The following is a 20735-nucleotide window of genomic DNA, read 5'->3' on the forward strand; positions in this document are numbered from 1 at the left end:
TTTCTTCCAGTAGAACCTGAGTTAGGAGCTGATGAAATCCATCTGCTCAATTCACTGAATTGCACTCAGACTGGCGGCCCCGTCTTTCAGCTCCTAATAATCAGCGCCGATAATCCGATAATGCACCGCCCGCCCCACACTGCACCACCACGGCCAGAGACCGCCACCGCCCCTGCCCCATTGCCTCCCCCAACCCCGGTTTAATTACCTGTTCCCGGGGCCCGGGCTACTTCTGGCTCCTGCAGCGTCCTGTGTTACGCTGTTCAATGATGAGTGAAGTTATAGCTCCGCAAAATAGAGGGAATGCTTAGAGTCAGCTCTGGGAGCTTGTGACATCATAGCCCCGCCCCATCATGACATCATGCCACGCCCCCTAAATGCAAGTCTATAGGTCATGCCCCCTCCCATAGACTTGCGTTGAGGGGGCGAGGCGTGATGTCATGAGTGGCGGGGCTATGACATCACGAGCTCCTGGTGCCAGATCGAAGCATTCAGAACATTTTGTTCCAAACGCTGAGCAGCGGAGTACCCCTTTAAGTAGTGGATAAAATAGGGATGTTTATTGAACGCCATTAAAAACATCATATATCAACTGGACATGTACCAAAGCAGCTTTGCTTGACTAATTTCGTGGTAACCTACTTCATAAATTAGGTTACCACGAAACGAGTCAAGCAAAGCTGCTTTGGTACTTGTCCAGTTGATATCTATATGATGTCTTTAACCTGTTCAGGACGCAGCCGGTTGGGGACCGGACCGGGATGCCTGCTGAAATCATTCAGCAGGCATCCCGGCACATCGCCGAGGGGGGGTTCTGAGCCCCCCCCCCCCCCCCCCATTTCGAAGATCGCAGGAAATCGCATGTCAATTCAGACATGCGATTTTCTGCTATTTCCGGGCTGATCGGGTCTCTGATGACCCGATCGCCCAGAAAATAGGGATGATCTGAGCTGTTAGTGACAGCCCCGATCATCCTGAGGGATAGGAGCGAGGTTGCAGTGCTGCAATCTCCTCCTATCCCCTGCCATTAGTCAGCAATGAATGCTGACCAATGGCAGTGGAAGACGGGGGTTGCCATGGAAACCCCCCGCTCTGCCCACCCCTGGATGTCGGGCAGTAAGGGGCGAGAAGATGGCGGCTGGTACCTGAAGAGAAGATGCCGTGGGGACCGCCGATCATCGTTGACAGCAGTGGAGATCAGCGGCGCAGGTAGGGAAGCGACGGTGTGGTGGGGGGGGGGATAAGGAATGTGGCAGTAAAGCGACATTTACTGCTGCCCTTCTAGTGGTTGCCAAACTGCAACTCCCAGCATGCCCAGACAAAGGCTGTCTGGGCACGCTTGGAGTTGTAGTTTTGCAACATCTGGAGGGTCACAGTTTGGAGACCACTATTACAGTGGTGCCCAAACGGTAGCCCTCCATATGTTGCAAAACTACAACTCTCAGCATGCCTAGACTGCCCAGGCATGCTGGGAGTTGTAGTTCTGTAACATCTGTCCCTTCAGATTTTGCAATTTTCATGAAAATTTTGAAAATTGCTGCTATACTTTGAAGCCCTCAAATTTTATTCAAAAAGTAAAAATATGTCCATTTTATGATGCCAACATAAAGTGGACAAATTGTATTTGTGAATCAATATAAAATTAATTTGGAATATCCATTTTCCTTACAAGCAGAGAGCTTCAAAGTTAGAAAAATGCTACATTTTCAAAATTTTCATGACATTTTGGGATTTTTCACCAAGAAGTAACAACGAAATTTTACCACTAAAATAAAGTAGAATATGTCACGAAAAAACGATCTCAGAATCAGGATATTCGGTAAAAGCATCTTAGAGTTATTAATGCATAAAGTGACAGTGGTCAGAATTGCAAAAAAGGGCTCAGTCCTTAAGGTGAAAATGAGCTGCGTCCTTAAGGGGTTAATGGATTTCAATAAACATTCCTATTTGATCTGCTAGTTGCGGAGCGCTGGATTACTTTCTTTATTTTGACTGTTTGTTCCACTGCACTGTGGATATCCGTGGGCCTGGACTCCTTCCCGGTTAGAGGGTGGGCTGACTTTTCTATATCTTAGGTAAAGGGGTTATCCAGAATTAGAAAAACAGCCAATTTCTATCAAAAACAGCACCACACCTGTCGCTGTGTTGTGTGTGGTATTACATGTTGTTTCTATTAACTTTAATGAAACTGAGCTGTAATGCCACACAAACCAAAAGGACAGGTGTGGCTCTGTTTTTCTAATCCTGGATAACTCCTTTACACGTGAGGCAGTGACAACTTGAGAATAGTTTTGGTAGTGTATTGATCAGAACTTTTAGCCAAAACCAGGAATAGGTTTAAAACACAGAAAAAGATGCAAATCTTTCTATGATAGTTTTTCTCTTGTCTGTACCAACCTTTCTTTTTGCTACAAATACTGACTGGCCAAAATACTATGCATGATTCCAGCCTCATGTATAATTCCGATTTTTTTTTTTTTTTACTGTGCTTGATAATATGGCCCAGTTGTGGGTAACCTGGACCTACATTTATATGGTCAGTAGGGGAGATTCATCAAAATCTGTCTAGAGGAAAAGTTGCTGAGTTCCCCATAGCAACCAATTAGATCGCTTTTTTACATTTTTCAGAGGCCTTTTTAAAAATTGAAGAAGCAATCTGATTGGTTTCTATGGGCAGCTCAGCAACTTTTCCTCTGAATAGATTTTGATAAATCTCCCCTAGTATCCTTAAAGTTTTCCTCAAAGGGGTACCACAGTGGAAAACATTATTATTATTATTTTTTAAATCAACTGGTGCCAGAAAGTTAAACAGATCTGTAAATTACTTCTATTAAAAAATCTTAATCCTTCCAGTACTTATCAGCTACTGTGTACTACAGAGGAAGTTGTGTAGTTCTTTCCAGTCTGACCACAGTGCTCTCTGCTGACATCTGTGTCAAACTGTTCAGAGTAGAAGCAAATCCCCATTGCAAACCTCTTCTGCTCTGGACAGTTCCTGACATGGACAGAGGTGGCAGCAGAGAGCACTGTGGTCAGACTGGAAAGAGCTACACAACTTTTTTTTTATTTAATTCAAAACGTTTTATTGACATGAGCAGCAGAACATTATAATAAGGCAATATAGGCAAATGAAACATCGTGCACGACTAGATCCCATACACAATGGCTGATGATAACAAGAAGAAAATGACAATAAAGACAACAAATAAATAGTCTACAGAGGGGAGTGAAAAGTGTAGGAGCTGGAGGGAAAGGCCCCTAGAGGAGAAAGCAAGAAGAAGGGAAGGGGAGAGGGTAGGGGCGGAGCCGGAAACAGAAGAAACCGCCGGGAACAAAGAAGGGGGAAGGAAAGAGACAAGAAAAGGGGGGTAGAGGAGACGGTAGGACAATAGGAGGCCGGGGGCGGGGGTATTGCAGTGTCCAGAAAAGCCCGGTATCCTGAGGATTCCTGAAAAGTGAGCCAGTCAAACAAAGTTTTAGTATAGCGGTCATTCTCCACAGGAGTCAATGCCATAAGCTCCTCCATGCGTTGCGTGTTCGCGATTTCCATCACCCACTCGCAAACAGTCGGGGGGCAGTGGTGAACGCCACCTACGGGGAATGACCGTTTTGGCTGCTTGGAGAATATAACTTAGGAGGGATTTACGAAAAGAAGTAGAAGACATAGGGAATTGAAACAATAAGGCCGCCTCAGGTGAGCTGGGAACAGAAATCCCAGTGGCCACCCCAACAGTACGCAAGACATCGGACCAAAACTGCTTCAATGCGGGACAATCCCACCAGATGTGCAGCATAGTGCCCTGTGCAGTTCCACAACTCCAGCATTTGGAGGATACCGCAGGGTACCATCGGTGGAGCTGGATGGGGGTCCTATACCAGCGAGACAGAATTTTATAATTGGTCTCTTGTCCCTTATTGGCAACAACTGATTTGTGAGTGAGGTGAAAGCACTTCGACCACTGTGCGGGGGAAAGGATTTCCCGAGCTCCGTTTCCCACGCTGCGCAATAAGGGGGCAGGGAGGACGTGTGGCCAGCTAACAACATTTGATAGAGGAAGCCTATAGTGTGAGGTGGCAGCGGTGGTGTGAGGCAGAGCGTCTCAAAGGGTGTCAAAGCACGATGTAAGTGAGTGGAACGTTTAATAGAAGCATAGAAATGCCGTAATTGGATATAGTCAAAAGGGCCACGACTCTGAGACACTGGGCCTGGACACAGGGCAGAGAGGGGTAGCAGTTCCGAAGAGGAAAGCACGTGATGAAACCTCAGTGGAGAGTGCCCCCCAGAAACGTGCCCGAGGACAACCCGGGTGGAAAAGCGGGATTCCCAGTAATGGGCAGTAGTGGGCCTGCCCGATCAATCAAGGAGTCTCGGGACCCAGACCTACCCAGCACGGAAAGTGTCTGCACAGAGGTAAATGACAACCTAGTCAAGGTGGAGGGAGGAGGGGGCCACAGCCATGGGAGCCCGGAGAAGTCAGTAGGAGAGACGTCCTGTGCTAATCGTACCCACAGTTTGGTGGCAGAGTTGTGCAGCAGGTCCAGTAGACGTGCATGCATAGCTGCCATATAATAAAGGTGACAATCAGGAAGGCCCACTCCCCCCGCCTCCTTGGGGCGAAACAGTACCGCCCGACTAAGGCGCGAACGCCCGGCCGCCCAAACGAAGGCACCGAACCTGCCTTGCAAGGTGCGCCAAAATGAACCTGGGAGGGCGATCGGTATGGTCTGGAGCAAATACAATAACTTCGGCAGGAGTGTCATTTTGACGGCATTAACCCTACCAAACCAGGAAAGGGTTTTACCGTGCCACCCGTCCAAGTGAGCAGAGAATTGAGTGAGTAAGGGTGCAAAATTACATTGGTAAAGACTGGAGAGATCGGCCGTGATTGTAGTCCCTAAATAGGTAATACCAGGGGAGGGCCAAGCATAAGGGAAATTAGTGCGTATGGTATCGGCTAGGGGCTGTGGGAGAGACTATTTTAACGCTTCTGATTTGGACACATTAATTTTATAGTTGGACCAGTCCCCAAATCCGGATAGCACGGACATCAAGGAGGGGAGAGAGGCTACACAACTTTTTAATAGAAGTAATTTATCAATCTGTTTAACTTTCTGGCACCAGTTGATTTGAATTTCTTCCACCAGAGTTCCCCAGGGTTTTCTGGGAACAAATTTATGGCCTATTCACAGGATAGGCCATGAATAGTTGATCGGCTGGGTGTTGTCACTTGGCATCCTTGGCTAAACTAGCACAACAGTGGTGCTGGAAGTAAATAGTGTACTGGAGCTGGAAGCCTGAGCTCAGTACATTGATTGTAGTGGTGTTGATGGGTTACTGTAGCACAGCTCCCATTGAAGTGAATGGAAGGTGTGCTGCAGTAACCCAGCACCACCTCTAGAAACAATGTACGGAGCTGAAACTTCTGGTTTCCGCACACTGTTTTTGGTGCCGCTTCTGTGCCAACACCCAGTTGGCCCCCACAATTAGCTATGTCCTATCAATGTGGATCTGACATCAATCATTTTTGTCTAGAAAACAGATGTTAATCTATGTTCAGTCATTTAGTTTGAATATTGAAATCATATATATAGAAACAGACATAGACTGGGAATTGCACTTAAAAAGTTCTTTATCTCCAAATTTATCCATGTACAAAACAGCAGAGAGATATACAGAACATAATCACCCGGTGCTCAATAGACTGCTCAGAGGTTATTCCACTCAGTGTCTTCAGAACCTTCCATCCCAGACTTGCTGCTTGCTGGACGGTGTGTTCCTGGCCATGTGGACGCTAATTCTGAGGGGGCGTTTTCACCCCCCCTCAGAATTAGCGTCCACATGGCCAGGAACACACCGTCCAGCAAGCAGCAAGTCTGGGATGGAAGGTTCTGAAGACACCGAGTGGAATAACCTGTGAGCAGTCTATTGAGCACCGGGTGATTATGTTCTGTATATCTCTCTGCTGTTTTGTACATGGATAAATTTGGAGATAAAGAACTTTTTAAGTGCAATTCCCAGTCTATGTCTGTTTCTATATATATATGGTTTACTGTACTCAGGAGACGGAGCCCTGAGATAGACATAGGGAAGCCACCCATTACGTGCACACCTGTGGTCTGATTATGTTGAGAAGTGGATACGTGTTTATATTGAAATCTACAGCTTGAAATCAAGCACATCAAAGATGCGCAAGTTACTGTTCGTGTGAATAGACCCTTAAAAAACGTTTGTAAACGAAGCAATTTTTTCTGACGCTTGCCGTCTGGTAACACTTCTCTTCCTTCTTGGGTTAATTGAAGTGTAACTAGATAGATTGTACATCTGTTTGATATCTGTCTTATTTTATGTTTTATAGGAAGGTTTACGGCCAGGAGACACTACTAGCACATTCTGTGGTACACCAAATTACATTGCCCCTGAAATCCTGCGTGGAGAAGATTACGGTAAGAAAACTATTTATACTGCTCATTCTTGCAGATGGTGAAGACCACAATGTGACAATGGCTTTTTTGTTGTGTACATAAAATAGTTTACTATAGTAATACTATAGTAGTAGGCGTATGGATGTATAATAGGCTGCTTGCTGTGGCATCTATTATATTAAATGAAATGTCTGTGGTCATCAGATATTAACAATATAAACTTTACTCCTCAAATTATGTGAATTATTGTTAGTCTATAAAGAGAATCTGTCAGCCTGTTCGCCCACACTAAACCCAATATACCGGGTTATAGTGCGGGTGAACAGCTTTACACTAAGGGGTCACTTACTTCAATCAATTCAGTATATGCAGAGTTCTTGCTCTGTAATCTTCAGTTGCATTGTGCTCCAGTGTGCATTGGAGGCAAGGAGCCGGTTAACCCAGTTCCCCTGCCTCCCCCATATTCTCGGTCAGGCCGCCCCCTTAATTAATATGCTAATAAATGCAGCAGGGGAGCCCTCTGCTCTTTGTGGGCTCACCCGCGGCATTCGTTAGCAGCATAATAATGATAGGGGGCAGGGCAGATATAGAACTCTAGAACTCTGCATATACTGAACAGATTTAAATGTGTCCCCTGTTTGTAAAGCTTTTCACCCAGTATATTGGGTTTAGTGTGGGTTAACATGGTGTCAGATTCACTTTAATGAAATATTGACAAAAAATGTTTTTTAATTATTATTCTAATTTATATATTCCAAAGGTTTCAGTGTGGACTGGTGGGCACTAGGTGTGTTGATGTTTGAGATGATGGCAGGTCGGTCACCGTTTGATATTGTAGGGAGTTCTGACAATCCAGACCAAAACACAGAGGATTTCCTTTTCCAAGGTACGTGTACTATTTTGTCATATGTGCTAATAAATCTTTAAAGCACAACTGTCACCAAGAGTATGTTTGTGAAGCTGCACACACTGTGCACTAGGGCTTCACAAGCATATTCTAGGAATATATTTATAGTTACGCTTGGCTTCTTTATAGTTACAAATTTCAGTTTTATAAGCCCTTGGGGAAATCAGGCCGTCAGTCGGGGAGGCGGAGCCCTGGTTCCGCTTTGCTCCGGGCCACACCGCCTCTTTCTGCTAATGTCGCATAGTTGATTGACAGGCAGGGCTAGCCTGCTCACAGTGGCCCTGTGTAGCTCTGCTGAACGCACGCCCTGCCTGTCAATCAACTACGCAATCAACAACGTAAGCAGAAAGAGGCGGTGCGGCCCGGAGCAGAGGGGACCCGGGGCTCCAACTCCCCTGTCGGCCTGACTTCCCCAAGTGCTTATAAAGCTGAAATTTGTAAGTATACAGAAGCGGAGCGTAAATATATATATATATATATATATGCCTAGAATATGCTTGTGAAGCCCTAGTGCATGGTATGTGCAGCTTCACAAGCATATTTATAAGCAAGGCAATAAAGGCTGGAATAGGAACAGAGGACAGTTAAAGGTTTCAAAAAAAGTTGCTTCCATTTTAGTACAAGCATCTTCTCAAATTAGCTGACATTGATGAATGCTTTCTAGAACATACTAAACATTAAGTATTATAATATTAAACTGTCTATATCTTATTAGCGAAAATAGATTTACTATTAGTCACTTGACATTTTTCACTTTTTTTTTGTTTTTCTAGTTATTCTTGAAAAACAAATTCGTATTCCCAGATCTTTGTCTGTAAAAGCAGCAAGTGTTTTAAAAAGCTTTCTGAATAAGGTGAGTTTGTGTCTTCAGAGTTACTTACTGTTGCATTTTTTTTTTTTCATATACTGTCCCCAGTCCTGTAATGCATGGGTGACCTAATACTTGCCAATCCACACTGTGGATGAGTGACCGTATTTTATACTTGTGGTATATAGCTGGAAAACCACAGGTTGGAGACCACCGTTCTACACAATTCCATGTCAGAATGTTAGTTGGTGGTGTGCAACCAGCAGGTCAAAGAACTTCTTAAATAATGTTTGCAATGGAATCAGAGACTGCACTAAAGTTTGTGTAGACATTTGTGCACACACAGTAAACATAATTTGTTGTATATACACTGCTCAAAAAAATTAAGGGAACACTTAAAGGGTACCTCTCATCAAAAAAACTTTTGATATATTATAGATTAATGTATGCAGAATAACTTTACAATTGCATGTTATTAAAAAATATGCTTCTTTCTATTTAATTTTCCACTTTGAAGAAATGACCACTAGGGGTCTCCCTACCAGTCCTGGCAGCAAGCATTTCAGACTCATGCTGGGGTCCTAAAAACACTACGAGCTGCCAGTCTGCTTTGTTCACAAAGGAGAACACTCAGAGCTGCCAGTCTGCTTTGTTCACAGCCTGTTTGGCTGTGAACAAAGCAGGCTGGCAGCTCTGAGTGTTTAGGACTCCAGCATGAGTCAGAAATGCTTGCTGACAGGACTGATCGGGAAAAATAAGATAGAAAGAAGCATATTTTTCATTAACATGCTATTGGAAAGTTATTCAACATTCATTAACCTAAAATATATCAAAAGTTTATTTGATAAGAGGTACCCTTTAAATAACACAATGTACCTCCAAGTCAATCACACTTCTGTGAAATCACACTGTCTACTCAGGAAGCAACACTGATTGACAATCAATTTCACATGCTGTTGTGCAAATGGAACAAACAGGTGGAAATTATAGGCAATTAGCAAGACACCCCAAATAAAGGAGTGGTTCTGCAGGTGGTGACCACAGATAACTTCTCAGTTCCTATGCTTCCTGGCTGATGTTTTGGTCACTTTTGAATGCTGGCGGTGCTTTCACTCTAGTGGTAGCATGAGACGGAGTCTACAACCCACACAAGTGGCTTAGGTAGTGCAGCTCATCCAGGAGGGCACATGAATGCGAGCTGTGGCTAGAAGGTTTGCTGTGTCTGTCAGCGTAGTGTCCAGAGCATGAAGGCGCTACCAGGAGACAGGCCAGTACATTAGGAGATGTGGAGGCCGTAGGAGGACAACAACCCAGCAGCAGGACCGCTACCTCTGCCTTTGTGCAAGGAGAAGCACTGCCAGAGCCCTGCAATATGACCTCCAGCAGGCCACAAATGTGCATGTGTCCGCTCAAATGGTCAGAAACAGACTCCATGAGGGTGGTATGAGGGCCTGACGTCCACAGGTGGGGGTTGTGCTTACAACCCAACACTGTGCAGGACATTTGGCATTTGTCAGAGAACACCAAGATTGGCAAATTCGCCACTGGCACCCTGTGCTCTTCACAGATGAAAGCAGGTTCACACTGAGCACATGTGACAGACTTGACAGAGTCTGGAGATGACATGTAGAATGTTCTGCTGCCTGACATATCCTCCAGCATGACCGGTCTGGCAGTGGGTCAGTAATGGTGTGGAGTGGCATTTCTTTATGTGGCCGCACAGCTCTCCATATGCTTGCCAGAGGTAGCCTTGCTGCCATTAGGTACCGAGATGAGATCCTCAGACCCCTTGCGAGACCATATGCTGGTGCGGTTGGCCCTGGGTTCCTCCTAATGCAAGACAATCCTCATGTGGCTGGAGGAAGGCATTGATGCTATAGACTGGCCCACCTGTTCCCCAGACCTGGCCCACCCGTTCCCCAGACCTGAGTCAGATTGAGCACATCTGGGACATCATGTCTCGCTCCATCCACCACAGACTGTCCAGGAGTTGGCGGATGCTTTTGTCCAGTTCTGGGAGGACATTACTCAGGAGACCATCCGCCGCCTCATCAGGAGAATTACCAGGCGTTGTAGGTAGGTCATACAGGCATGTGGAGGCCACACACACTACTGAGCCTCATTTTGACTTGTTTTAAGGACATTACATCAAAGTTGGATCAGCCTGTAGTGTGGTTTTCCACTTTGATTTTGAGTGTGACTCCATATCCAGACCTCCATGGGTTGATAAATTTGATTTCCTTTGATAATTTTTTTTTTTTTTGTCAGCACATTCAACTATGTAAAGATGAAAGTATTTTGTACGTTTAGTTCAATTATTCCGATCTAGGATTTGTTATCTTAGTGTTCCCTTTATTTTTTTGAGCAGTGTATATGTAATTGTCTTTGCTATGCACTTTAGGAACCAAAGGATCGTCTTGGCTGTCATCCGCAGACAGGATTTGCTGATATCCAGGGACATCAGTTCTTCCGCACCGTTGATTGGGATATGGTAAATACATTTTTTTAGTAACTAATCTTTATTTCTCTATTCTAGGAAAGGTTATTATTTCTACCTTTTTATATATTTATATTTATAAAAGTGTTTAAAATGTAAAGTTTTTTAGACCAAATATTAACAGGAATCTGTCAGCAGAATTACGCACACTAACCTGAATATAGGGTTATAGTAAGAGTGATGCTGACTGTAACACGGGTCAATCTGTTGCGCTGTTCTCGAGATATATTAAATAAATAAATAAAATACATTTTAATATGCAGGTGATCTTGTTGGATCACTGGACATTCCAAGAATCCTGGTGCATTGTTCTGCCAGCCCAGCTGGTCCCTGTAATTCATCCCATTCATAAAATATTCATCTTCTTCTCTCCAGCATGATGATATTTTCTGTGTCCACGTCATCATGTACAGCCCCGGACCACGAGTGTGCATGTGCCGCTTCTTCAGCATCATGCTGTAGAGAAGATGATTTTATAAAGGTTGCTGTATGATACGGACCAGCTGGGCTGGCAGAACAATGCACCAAGGTTCTGGGAATGCCCCAGTGCTCCAACAAGATCATTTTCACGTTAAAGAAAAACTCTGATGCCCCCTAAAAAATGAACTAATATCAAAATGTAACCCATTCACGTACCTGTCCATAGAGCCTCATATCGTGCAGAATCGTCCAGCCATTACTGCGCTATGCCTGTCCGAATTTTCCGTTACTTCCTGGTTCTGTGCATGGCCAGCGCAGTGTAAAAAACTACACCTCCCAGAATGCCCGCTCATCACATCCGATTGGCCGGCTGCGCTAGATTTGCTGAGCTGAGCCTATGCCAGCTCAGCAAACATGAATATATGAATAAATAAGCAAGGGGGGAGTAGCCGACTCTGGGCTGGGAGGCAGGCAGAGCCCGCAATGACTCATGGGAAGTGTGAGTCACCGGGCTAACATGGCAGCGGAGCGCTGAGAATACAGGGTCGAGCGTCATCAAACACGGGAGAACTACAGAGCTTCCGGTCGGCGGCAGAGAGCTGAAAAACACCGGGATCCATTCAATATGCAAAGCGCAAGTATATTACTTAGTTATATAACTTTACTTAATGCATGCTTTGCCCATAAAATGATTTGCATCGGAGTACTCCTTTAAGATTTATTTATTTAATATACCTCCAGAACATTGCAACAGATTTGAAAAAGGTGACCTGTCTCTGAACCTCGCTGTTGCCGTTCCAAAACTGCCAGCCCCATTTCTCAAAGCTTCCTGTTCAGTGTCCTGATACATAGGATGTGTCTACCCACCCAGGCATCACTGGTTAAGGTGGGTCTTTTCTGCGGTCAGTGTTTGGCTGAGTGGGCATTTCCTGCATTTTGAGGCAGAGAACAGGAAATCCTGAGCATTGGGACCAGCTGTTTCAGAACGGGAGCAGTGGGGGATCGGAGGCAGGTAAGTGTTCATTACACAGCCTCTTTCTTCTCCAGAAACCTCTTTAACTCTTTGACCCACTCATTGCCTCATATCAGTTTATCTCTTACAGTACATACAGATGATGTCTTTCTTTTATTTCCATTTTAGATGGAGCAGAGACAAGTGGTTCCTCCCTTTAAGCCAAACATATGTGGAGAATTTGGTTTGGATAATTTTGATGCACAGTTTACCAATGAGCCTGTTCAACTAACGCCTGATGATGAGTAAGTTTACATCAGTCATTCTTCTTGAAATAAATAACTTTTTGTGAAAGGGACAAGGGCACACAACAATAGGGCAGAGATGTGAGATGATAAGCAAATCAGATGTATCATTTATTGCTTGCTGGATATGGTAAAACAATCTATTGTATTCTGTCTCTATAGCAATGTCAGCTATTCACCATAGCTTAGAGCAGTCATGTAATACACTTCTTTTTCTGCTTCTAAATGTTCAGGGGCAGGGCCTTTTTGTAGGGCACCTGAATGATATTTCCTCTGGTCATTTAATAGATGCAGTTGTAGGTCAGACTTTTAGAACACTCAGTTGATATACCATAAAAGTCTGTGATGGGGAAAACCTATTTGAATTGAATTACCAGCAAAAGAACTGTTCCATTAAAGAGGTAGTTGCGTGGAGACGATTCCTTTTGAAAAAAATATGCTGTTTGCTTCGTCGGCTATTAATTCTTGAATGCAGCGGGTCAGAGCAGTGAGACCTGATGCGATCAACAATTTATGACTTGTCTGATCAACATGTTATTAGTTTTTTTTAATGACCGTAACGCTTTAAGGTCTTACACTTTTTACTGCACCGTGGAACGTGTTACAGAATTGCATACTAGTACTCATTTTAGGCAGCAAAGATTTATGCAAAATCACTCAATGGGATACTGGGAATAAGACATGCATACCCCGAGTCACAGGGGGTTTACATTCTCCAAGGATTCTTCTAAGGAACCCTACTGGTTGAACCTCTGCAGTACATTCAGTATTTGAAATCCTTTTTCCAATGTACACCAGGTAGTGCAAGAAAACAATATTTTAACTGTGAACTCAACTGTTCAGCAATATAATATGTTCCTTCAGGGAAGGTGGGAGTTAGTGTTTTTCATTAAAGTGTTTCCTTCCTGATGGTAAAGAGCTGAAATGAAAGCCTGGCTCATGAGACAAGTGAATGTGTGCAGTGCACATCAAGATATATATATATATAGCTCCCCATACACACGGTCTATATCTATATATATATATATATATATATATATATATATAGTGTGTGTGTGTGTCTGTTGGTTAGACATATATATAGATAGATATACAGTCATGGCCATAAATGTTGGCACCCCTGAAATTTTTGTAGAAAATGAAGTATTTCTCACAGAAAAGGATTGCAGTAACACATATTTTGCTATACACATGTTTATTCCCTTTGTGTGTATTGGAGCTAAACCAAAAAAGGGAGGAAAAAAAGCAAATTGGACATGATGTCACACCAAACTCCAAAAATGGGCTGGACAAAATTATTGCCACCCATAACTTTAATATTTGGTTGCACACCCTTTGGAAAAAATAACTGATATCAGTCGCTTCTTATAACCATCAATAAGCTTCTTACACCTCTCAGACGGAATGTTGGACCACTCTTCCTTTGCAAACTGCTCCAGGTCTCTCTTATTGGAAGGGCGTCTTTTCCCAACAGCAATTTTAAGATCTCTCCACAGGTGTTCAATGGGATTAAGATCTGGACTCATTGCTGGCCACTTCAGAACTCTCCAGTGCTTTGTTGCCATCCATTTCTGGGTGCTTTTTGATGTATGTTTGGGGTCATTGTCCTGTGGGAAACCCAAGATCTCTGACGCAAACCCAGCTTTCTGACACTGGGCTGTACAGGGCGACCCAAAATCCATTGGTAATCCTCAGATTTCATGATGTCTTGCACACATTCAAGGCACCCAGTGCCAGAGGCAGCAAAACAACCCCAAAACATCATTGAACCTCCACCATATTTCACTGTAGGTACTGTGTTCTTTTCTTTGTAGGACTCATTCCGTTTTCGGTAAACAGTAGAATGATGTGCTTTACCAAAAAGCTCTATCTTGGTTTCGTCTGCCAACAAGACGTTTTCCCAGAAGGATTTTGGCTTCTCAAGTTCATTTTGGCAAAATGTAGTCTTGCTTTTTTATGTCTGTGTCATCAGTGGGGTCCTCCTGGGTCTCCTGCCATAGCGTTTCATTTCATTTAAATGTTGACGGATAGTTCGCGCTGACACTGATGCTCCCTGAGCCTGCATGACAGCTTGAATATCTTTGGAACTTGTTTGGGGCTGCTTATCCACCATCCGGACTATCCTGCGTTGACACCTTACATCAATTTTTCTCTTCTGTCCATGCTCAGGGAGATTAGCTACAGTGCCATGGGTTGCAAACTTCTTGATAATGTTGCGCACTGTCGACAAAGGCAAATTAGATCTCTGGAGATGGACTTGTAACCTTGAGATTGTTGATATTTTTCTACAATTTTGGTTCTCAAGTCCTCAGATAGTTCTCTTCTCCTCTTTCTGTTGTCCATGCTTAGTGTGGCACACACAGACACACAATGCAAAGACGAAGTAAACTTCTCTCCTTTTTATCTGCTTTCAGGTGTGATTTTTTTTTTTTTATTGCCCACACCTTTATCTTGCCGCAGGTGAGTTTAAAGGAGCATCACATGCTTGAAACAATCTTATTTATCCACAATTTTGAAAGGGTGCCAATAATTTTGTCTGGCCCATTTTTGGAGTTTGGTGTGACATGTCCAATTTGGAGGTGAGATAATGTTGACTTGAGAATCACATCTTCATGACCTTATTCCGTGAAAACACATAGTTCTTATGGCAAAGAAGGCTTGTTCCCATAGAGACTAAACCTATCTGTGAAACAGTCTACCTCAGGAACTGGTCATAGCAAAAATATTTAGGAGACTTAATTCACACCACATTTTCAGTCTCTGGCAGCCAATCCTTTTTTTTTTTGGCCCGACAGACAACCCACGGTCTGCTAAGTTTTCCGGCTGGGTCAAAAAATGACCTGATTGGAGTCACTGGCTTACTTTGTCTGGCTCATTGAATTAAATAGAGTACGGTATGGATATTGCTGCAGGCAGTTTTGAAATTCTCCTGCTGGATTTGGCTGCTGGAGAATGAAAACGTGGTGTAAATTAATGTCAACATTAACTTGTACATAAGAATATAGCATCACATCCCCCTTAATCATGCCATACCCCTCCATCCATCACTTTTCCTTTTTGGTTGAACTTGAAGGACATGCGTATTTTCAACCATACTAACTCCCAAGTTGCAGTGCTCTTGCAAAATATAACTGGTTTTCCTCCAGAATTCCTTGTATTTGCATAATTCTCATCTAACCTTTTTCCTATCCTAAAAGGGGAAGTGGCCCTTCCATGGCTGTTCAATATCTATGTATACATGAGTGTATGTAACATACACAGATGGTGGAAATGTATACATGTCCTATAGAAACATAGGATCGGCAGATGAGAACCATTCTGCCCATCTAGTCTGCCCAATATTCTGAATCCTATCAATAATTCCTGGTCTAAAGCATAGCCTTATGCCTATCCCATGCAGGCTTAAAGTGGTACTCTGCCCCAGGACATCTTATCCCCTATCCAAAGGATAGGGGATAAGATGTCAGATCATGGGGGTCTGGCCGCTGAGGACCCCCGGGATCTCGGCTGCAGCACCCCGCTTTCATTACTGCACAGAGCAAGCTCGCTCTGTGTGTAATGATGGGCGATACTGGGACTGGAGCATCGTGTTGTTATGGCTCCGCCCTCTCATGACGTCACAGCCCACCCCATGTAAGTCTATGGGAGGGGGCGTGAGGGCCACCACGCCCCTTCCCATTGACTTGTATTGAGGGGGTGGGCCGTGATGTCAAGATGGTGCGGAGCCGTGATGCCCCCTGTATCGCCCATCATTACGCACAGAGGGAGATTTCTCTGTGCAATAATGACAGCGGGGTGCTGCAGCCGAGATCCTGGGGGTCCCCAGTGGCGGGACCCCCGCGATCTGACATCTTATCCCCTATCATTTGGATAGGGGATAAGATGTCCAGGGGCGGATTACCCCTTCCATGCACCCTACTACTCTCAGTAAAGTAATACTTCCTGATATTACTGCATACACTTTGCCCCTTTAATATAAAACTATGTCCTCTTGTGGTAGTTGTTATTTTAAATATACTCTCTCTCTCTCTCTCTCTCTCTCTCTCTTGTTTGATGAAACAAGACAATTTTTTAACACATGCCTTTCTGTCTAATAATAAATAGGGTAATGCTGAGACTCGACCCTGGGAACACCCTTTACACCAGTAATTGCCACCACTAAATAAAGCTTGTATCTCTTCCCTTTCTGATCTCAGCAGCCGCCCCCCGCCTGGTGTGATAGCAGTGTATTTTACACTCTGCATTTACAGCTCATTACTCAGATTCTCTTTTTTTTTGCAGGGATGTGGTGAGAAAGATTGACCAGTCAGAGTTTGAGGGTTTTGAATACATCAACCCGCTGTTAATGTCGGCAGAAGAATGTGTATGATGGACACTACAGTTCTGTTCATGGCTGCTACCACTGCAGTGCCTGGGCCTCTTTCTGTTGCACAGAGAACATTACTGGACTGGCACTGAGCCTGATATTATGGAGGTCACTACTGTACACCAAGGAACCTATATCTCCCTGTTGTTATATTGCTATATATTTAACATATGGACATAAAAAGTTAAGTTACATTTCTTACACACTTTATCTAGGAGATGTATACATTTCCACCCTTTCATTTCTCTCTTTACATGTCTTATTGTTTATAGTAATATTGAAGTTTCTTAAGTTCTTGGCATGGTTTTCTTTCAGTGGCAAATTTCTCTATACCTGAATGTAATAGCAATTCACCTTCTTTACTGGAATGAAGCCCAAGCTGTCTCTCAAATGAGATTGAGGTTTGGATGCTGACAGCCTTGGCTAGTCACCGTGCATTTCATGCCGGCACTGATGTGTCCTTCAGTGATATTAATCCATTCGTGTTTCTAGCTAAATAAATGGGGTACGCATACATCGGGTGTTGACAACTGAGAAAACGCGAGTGTTGAATCAGTCATCATTATTTGTCTTTGGACTTTTTAGTATTTTTAATCCATTGGGGAAAAAAAAAAAACACTATAGTAGTCAGGCACCGAGATTAAAAACATATATATATATATATATTTATTTTTTTCCTCTCAAAGTGTTGTCACCGGGAGCAGCTTTCCAAGTCTTATACCTGCAGGTGTTGTGTACCCTTCATATGTAATATGTGGTATAAACCACTGACCAGGAACTGTGGGGGTTGTGTGTCATATACACGAAGACAAAAAATGTAAAAAAAAGCTCTCATGTGAGTGATAAAGGGAGCACCGTGGGGAAAGCAAATGTATTGTAAATCTATATTGGTGCCAAATGTACTCCTTTTGTAAGTGATCTTATTATATCCATGGCTATGTTTTCTCATTTGGAGCCTATAACCTGTGTTGCTAAAATTTTATAGTTGTGTGCTTTTAGAGATGGTATACACCAATTGCATCCATCGACCCATTTTGTGGATTAACAACCTTTCATGCAAGGCTAGTGTCAGCTTTTGAGAAACAGGCTTCCAATGAATGTACAAGTATATTGTGTTTAGTTCAGAGGCCTGCACACATTGGCTACACTCTGTATTACCGATAGAGCAGTCAATGCCTGCATCATTAGAGTGCACAGCATGTTGGATTTCTGGTCTTTGACTACTTTGGGGGAGGGAAATACTCCCATCAAACATGGTATTTTCTCAATTTTAATCTGTCAGATTTTCAACGGAAGTGTTAATGAGTTTCCCTAAATAGTGCCACAGTTCCTAGACAAGTGCGGCATGCCGACTTCATTAATGCAACATTAATAAACATACTTAGTACATGACAAGCCTTCTAAATTCCTAACATTTTGCTTACTTGGTCACAGCCTTGAAGATCCTGATTGTGATGTGTTAGGGTCGGGGGAGCCATGTATATAACTTTCAGCTAGAAAAACCATGCTACATATTACCTCTGTTGTGGACGAGGGCATGCTGCATTGCAGTCCTTGTAACTGCATCTAAAAATTGGATTATTTCACCATTTATTGAATTAGTTGGTTTTAGTCTAAATAGTTTAGCATTCACTGCATTAGTACCTAGCCCAGCCCCCATCTCTTCAAATTTATAAGATAATACCTATCAGTACTAAAGGTGATAAAATCAGAATTTTCTGCAGAATGTGTGTAGCCTTTTAAGAAGCTCTGATCATAGGCTAACACATGCTTCATTTTTTTCTCGGCGGGCATGAGCAATACCTGGCCACAGAACCTTTTATGTAAGCTCTTTTTATATTTAATCTGTACAATACACTGTGACGCATCCAAACTCTTCAATATGCCACTTACAGAACAGACCCCATAACCTTTGTTCATGAGATGCCGCATATTTATGAGCCTTTCACTCCATGCCAGATATCACCAACAGATGCCTGTATGTTAATGGACTGATGTTTGTGATGAACTTGTCTTTTTTTATTCTTTTATATTTTACGTGTCTTTGCTCACTTTTGTCATGGTTTATAAATGATTCTTGGCAGAGTGTTTGGGGAATCAATAGTTTGTATGTTGTTGTTGTTGTTTTTTTTAACCTATTCCACAAAAATTATTTTTTGTACAAGTAATGAAATGTTAATATTTTTTGGAATTCTTTAAAGTGTAGGTCCAAAGTTGTGATCTGGTGTGACCTTGGCTCCAGCATGGGGAGACACAGGCCACGCTTGGAGTTACAGTTGCCAAGGCAACATGCCACGTTCAGCAAAGTTCTGTGCACAGAGAGTGGTATGGTTGCCTCAGCAACTGCAACACCCAACCAGGCCTGCGTTGGAGATTGTGCGGGCTCACTACTTTGGACTTGTGCTTTAAGTGCCACTTTTCCCCCTCTAGTGTTCATGGTTTTATTTTGCCTTAGCAAGTCTAAATAATTGTCAGTATGACCCAGACAAGTACATTGCAGACTACTTCACATAGGGCTATTCTTCCCGATCGAAGAGAGCCCAACACCCTAAAGGCAGGTGTCTCTTCACTGTATGGAACCTCAGTAAGTATTGGACAATCCCGAAAACAGTTAATTGTTTTCTTTGATTTTCAGGTTAGGTAACCAATTTTTTTTTTTTTTTCCAACCACTTGAATTGAGAGAAGAGTACTCCTGCGGATATTATACATAAAGATCTTGTATCGTGATATTTTTAGATGTTATTACATGATGTGCAGTCCATTGTTACACTGTTTTAAAAAGCTGTACCCTGTAGCATTGTCTGCATGTAGTAATGAAACGCAGCAAATGACATGTAACTGAAGTTTGGCTTTCTTTTAATAAAACATTTCTATAAAGCCTGAAGTTATGTATTCATCAGAACTCCGTATAAAAGGTGTAAACCATTATGCAAACCTGAATGATGTGTCCTTCAGCACTGAATACAGCAAACTGTTTACTATACTTATTGAGATGACGCTTTACTTTTGTTGTTTATATCAAAAACATTTCAAATACACATTCTACTAATAGATAAGAAAAACAAAGGAAATTCTTTTATATAGTAAGGACTTTGTTCTAATGATAGACAATCTGGTATTATATAATTTGAATACAGTAGAATCTCCCAATAGCGGACACTCAGGGGGAATGAAAAAGTGTCCGCTATTGAGAGACGTCATTAGGCTCAAAAATCTTTCTAAATGACCAAATACTGTACTGAACTCACTCCAGAGTGTAATTACCTATAAAACATGATAAAAAGGAATATTACAGTAGAATCTCCCAGAACTGTTTAATCACCCCTTATCAACCCCTGTATTTCATCTCCCTTTTTTTTTTATCCCGTGCCTTGTGCCAAATTGTCCCCCTCTTACCCTCTGTGCCACATCATTTCCTCTTGATCCCCCTGTGCCACATCATTTCTCCTTGATCCCCCTGTGCCATTTTATTTCCCCTTTACTACCCTCTGTGTAAATTCATCACCCCTCTTTATGAAGTGGCACAGGGGGATAAAGAGGGAATGAAATGGCACAGGGGGTGGTAAAGAGGGGGTGATGAATTGGGTAATAAAGAGTAATGAAATAGCACGGGGGGGGTTCAAGAGGAAATTATGTGGCACAGGGGCTAATAAGGAGGGATGATTTGGCACAGGGGGATCAGGGAAGGAGCATGATAAATGATGTGGCCGGCGCACATACAGAAGCAGGAGGCCGCTGTATAAACATCGGGCTTCTGCAGGGGGTGCAGCAGGGGCCTGGGAGCCTGGGCCCCTTAACGGCAGCCCTGTGCACAAGGTAGGGCCAACACATAAGCTGTCCCCTATTGGGAGTGTTTTGTACCCTATTGGAACTGTTTTATCCCCTAAGGGAGATTCTACTGTAGTAGGTAAAAAGTAACGAATTAACCCCTTAAGGACCCGGGCAATTTTTGTTTTTGCACTTTCGTTTTTTCCTCCTTCTCTTCTAAAACTCATAACACAAGGGCTTGTTTTTTGCATCACCAATTGTACTTTGTAATGACATCAATCATTTCAT

The 20735-nt window shown here is 43.1% G+C and overlaps 1 protein-coding gene across 2 annotated transcripts in view; it reads left to right on the forward strand.

Moving 5' to 3' along the window:
• PRKCI (protein kinase C iota) overlaps nt 1–19576 on the forward strand; it is a 97065-nt gene extending 77489 nt beyond the window's left edge. The window contains exons 13-18 of one of the 2 annotated variants that reach the window (XM_056565162.1): nt 6357–6444; nt 7184–7309; nt 8104–8183; nt 10540–10629; nt 12197–12312; nt 16594–19576. In XM_056565162.1, coding sequence (XP_056421137.1) covers nt 6357–6444; nt 7184–7309; nt 8104–8183; nt 10540–10629; nt 12197–12312; nt 16594–16681 — 588 coding nt within the window. In that variant the 3' untranslated portion in view covers nt 16682–19576. The remainder of the gene's footprint in view (nt 1–6356; nt 6445–7183; nt 7310–8103; nt 8184–10539; nt 10630–12196; nt 12313–16593) is intronic. The other variant, XM_056565163.1, reaches the window with a different exon arrangement.
• The last annotated feature ends 1159 nt before the right edge of the window (nt 19577–20735 follow it).

Source organism: Hyla sarda, chromosome 3, assembly GCF_029499605.1.
Source record: "Hyla sarda isolate aHylSar1 chromosome 3, aHylSar1.hap1, whole genome shotgun sequence".
Classification (NCBI taxonomy): Eukaryota; Metazoa; Chordata; class Amphibia; order Anura; family Hylidae; genus Hyla; species Hyla sarda.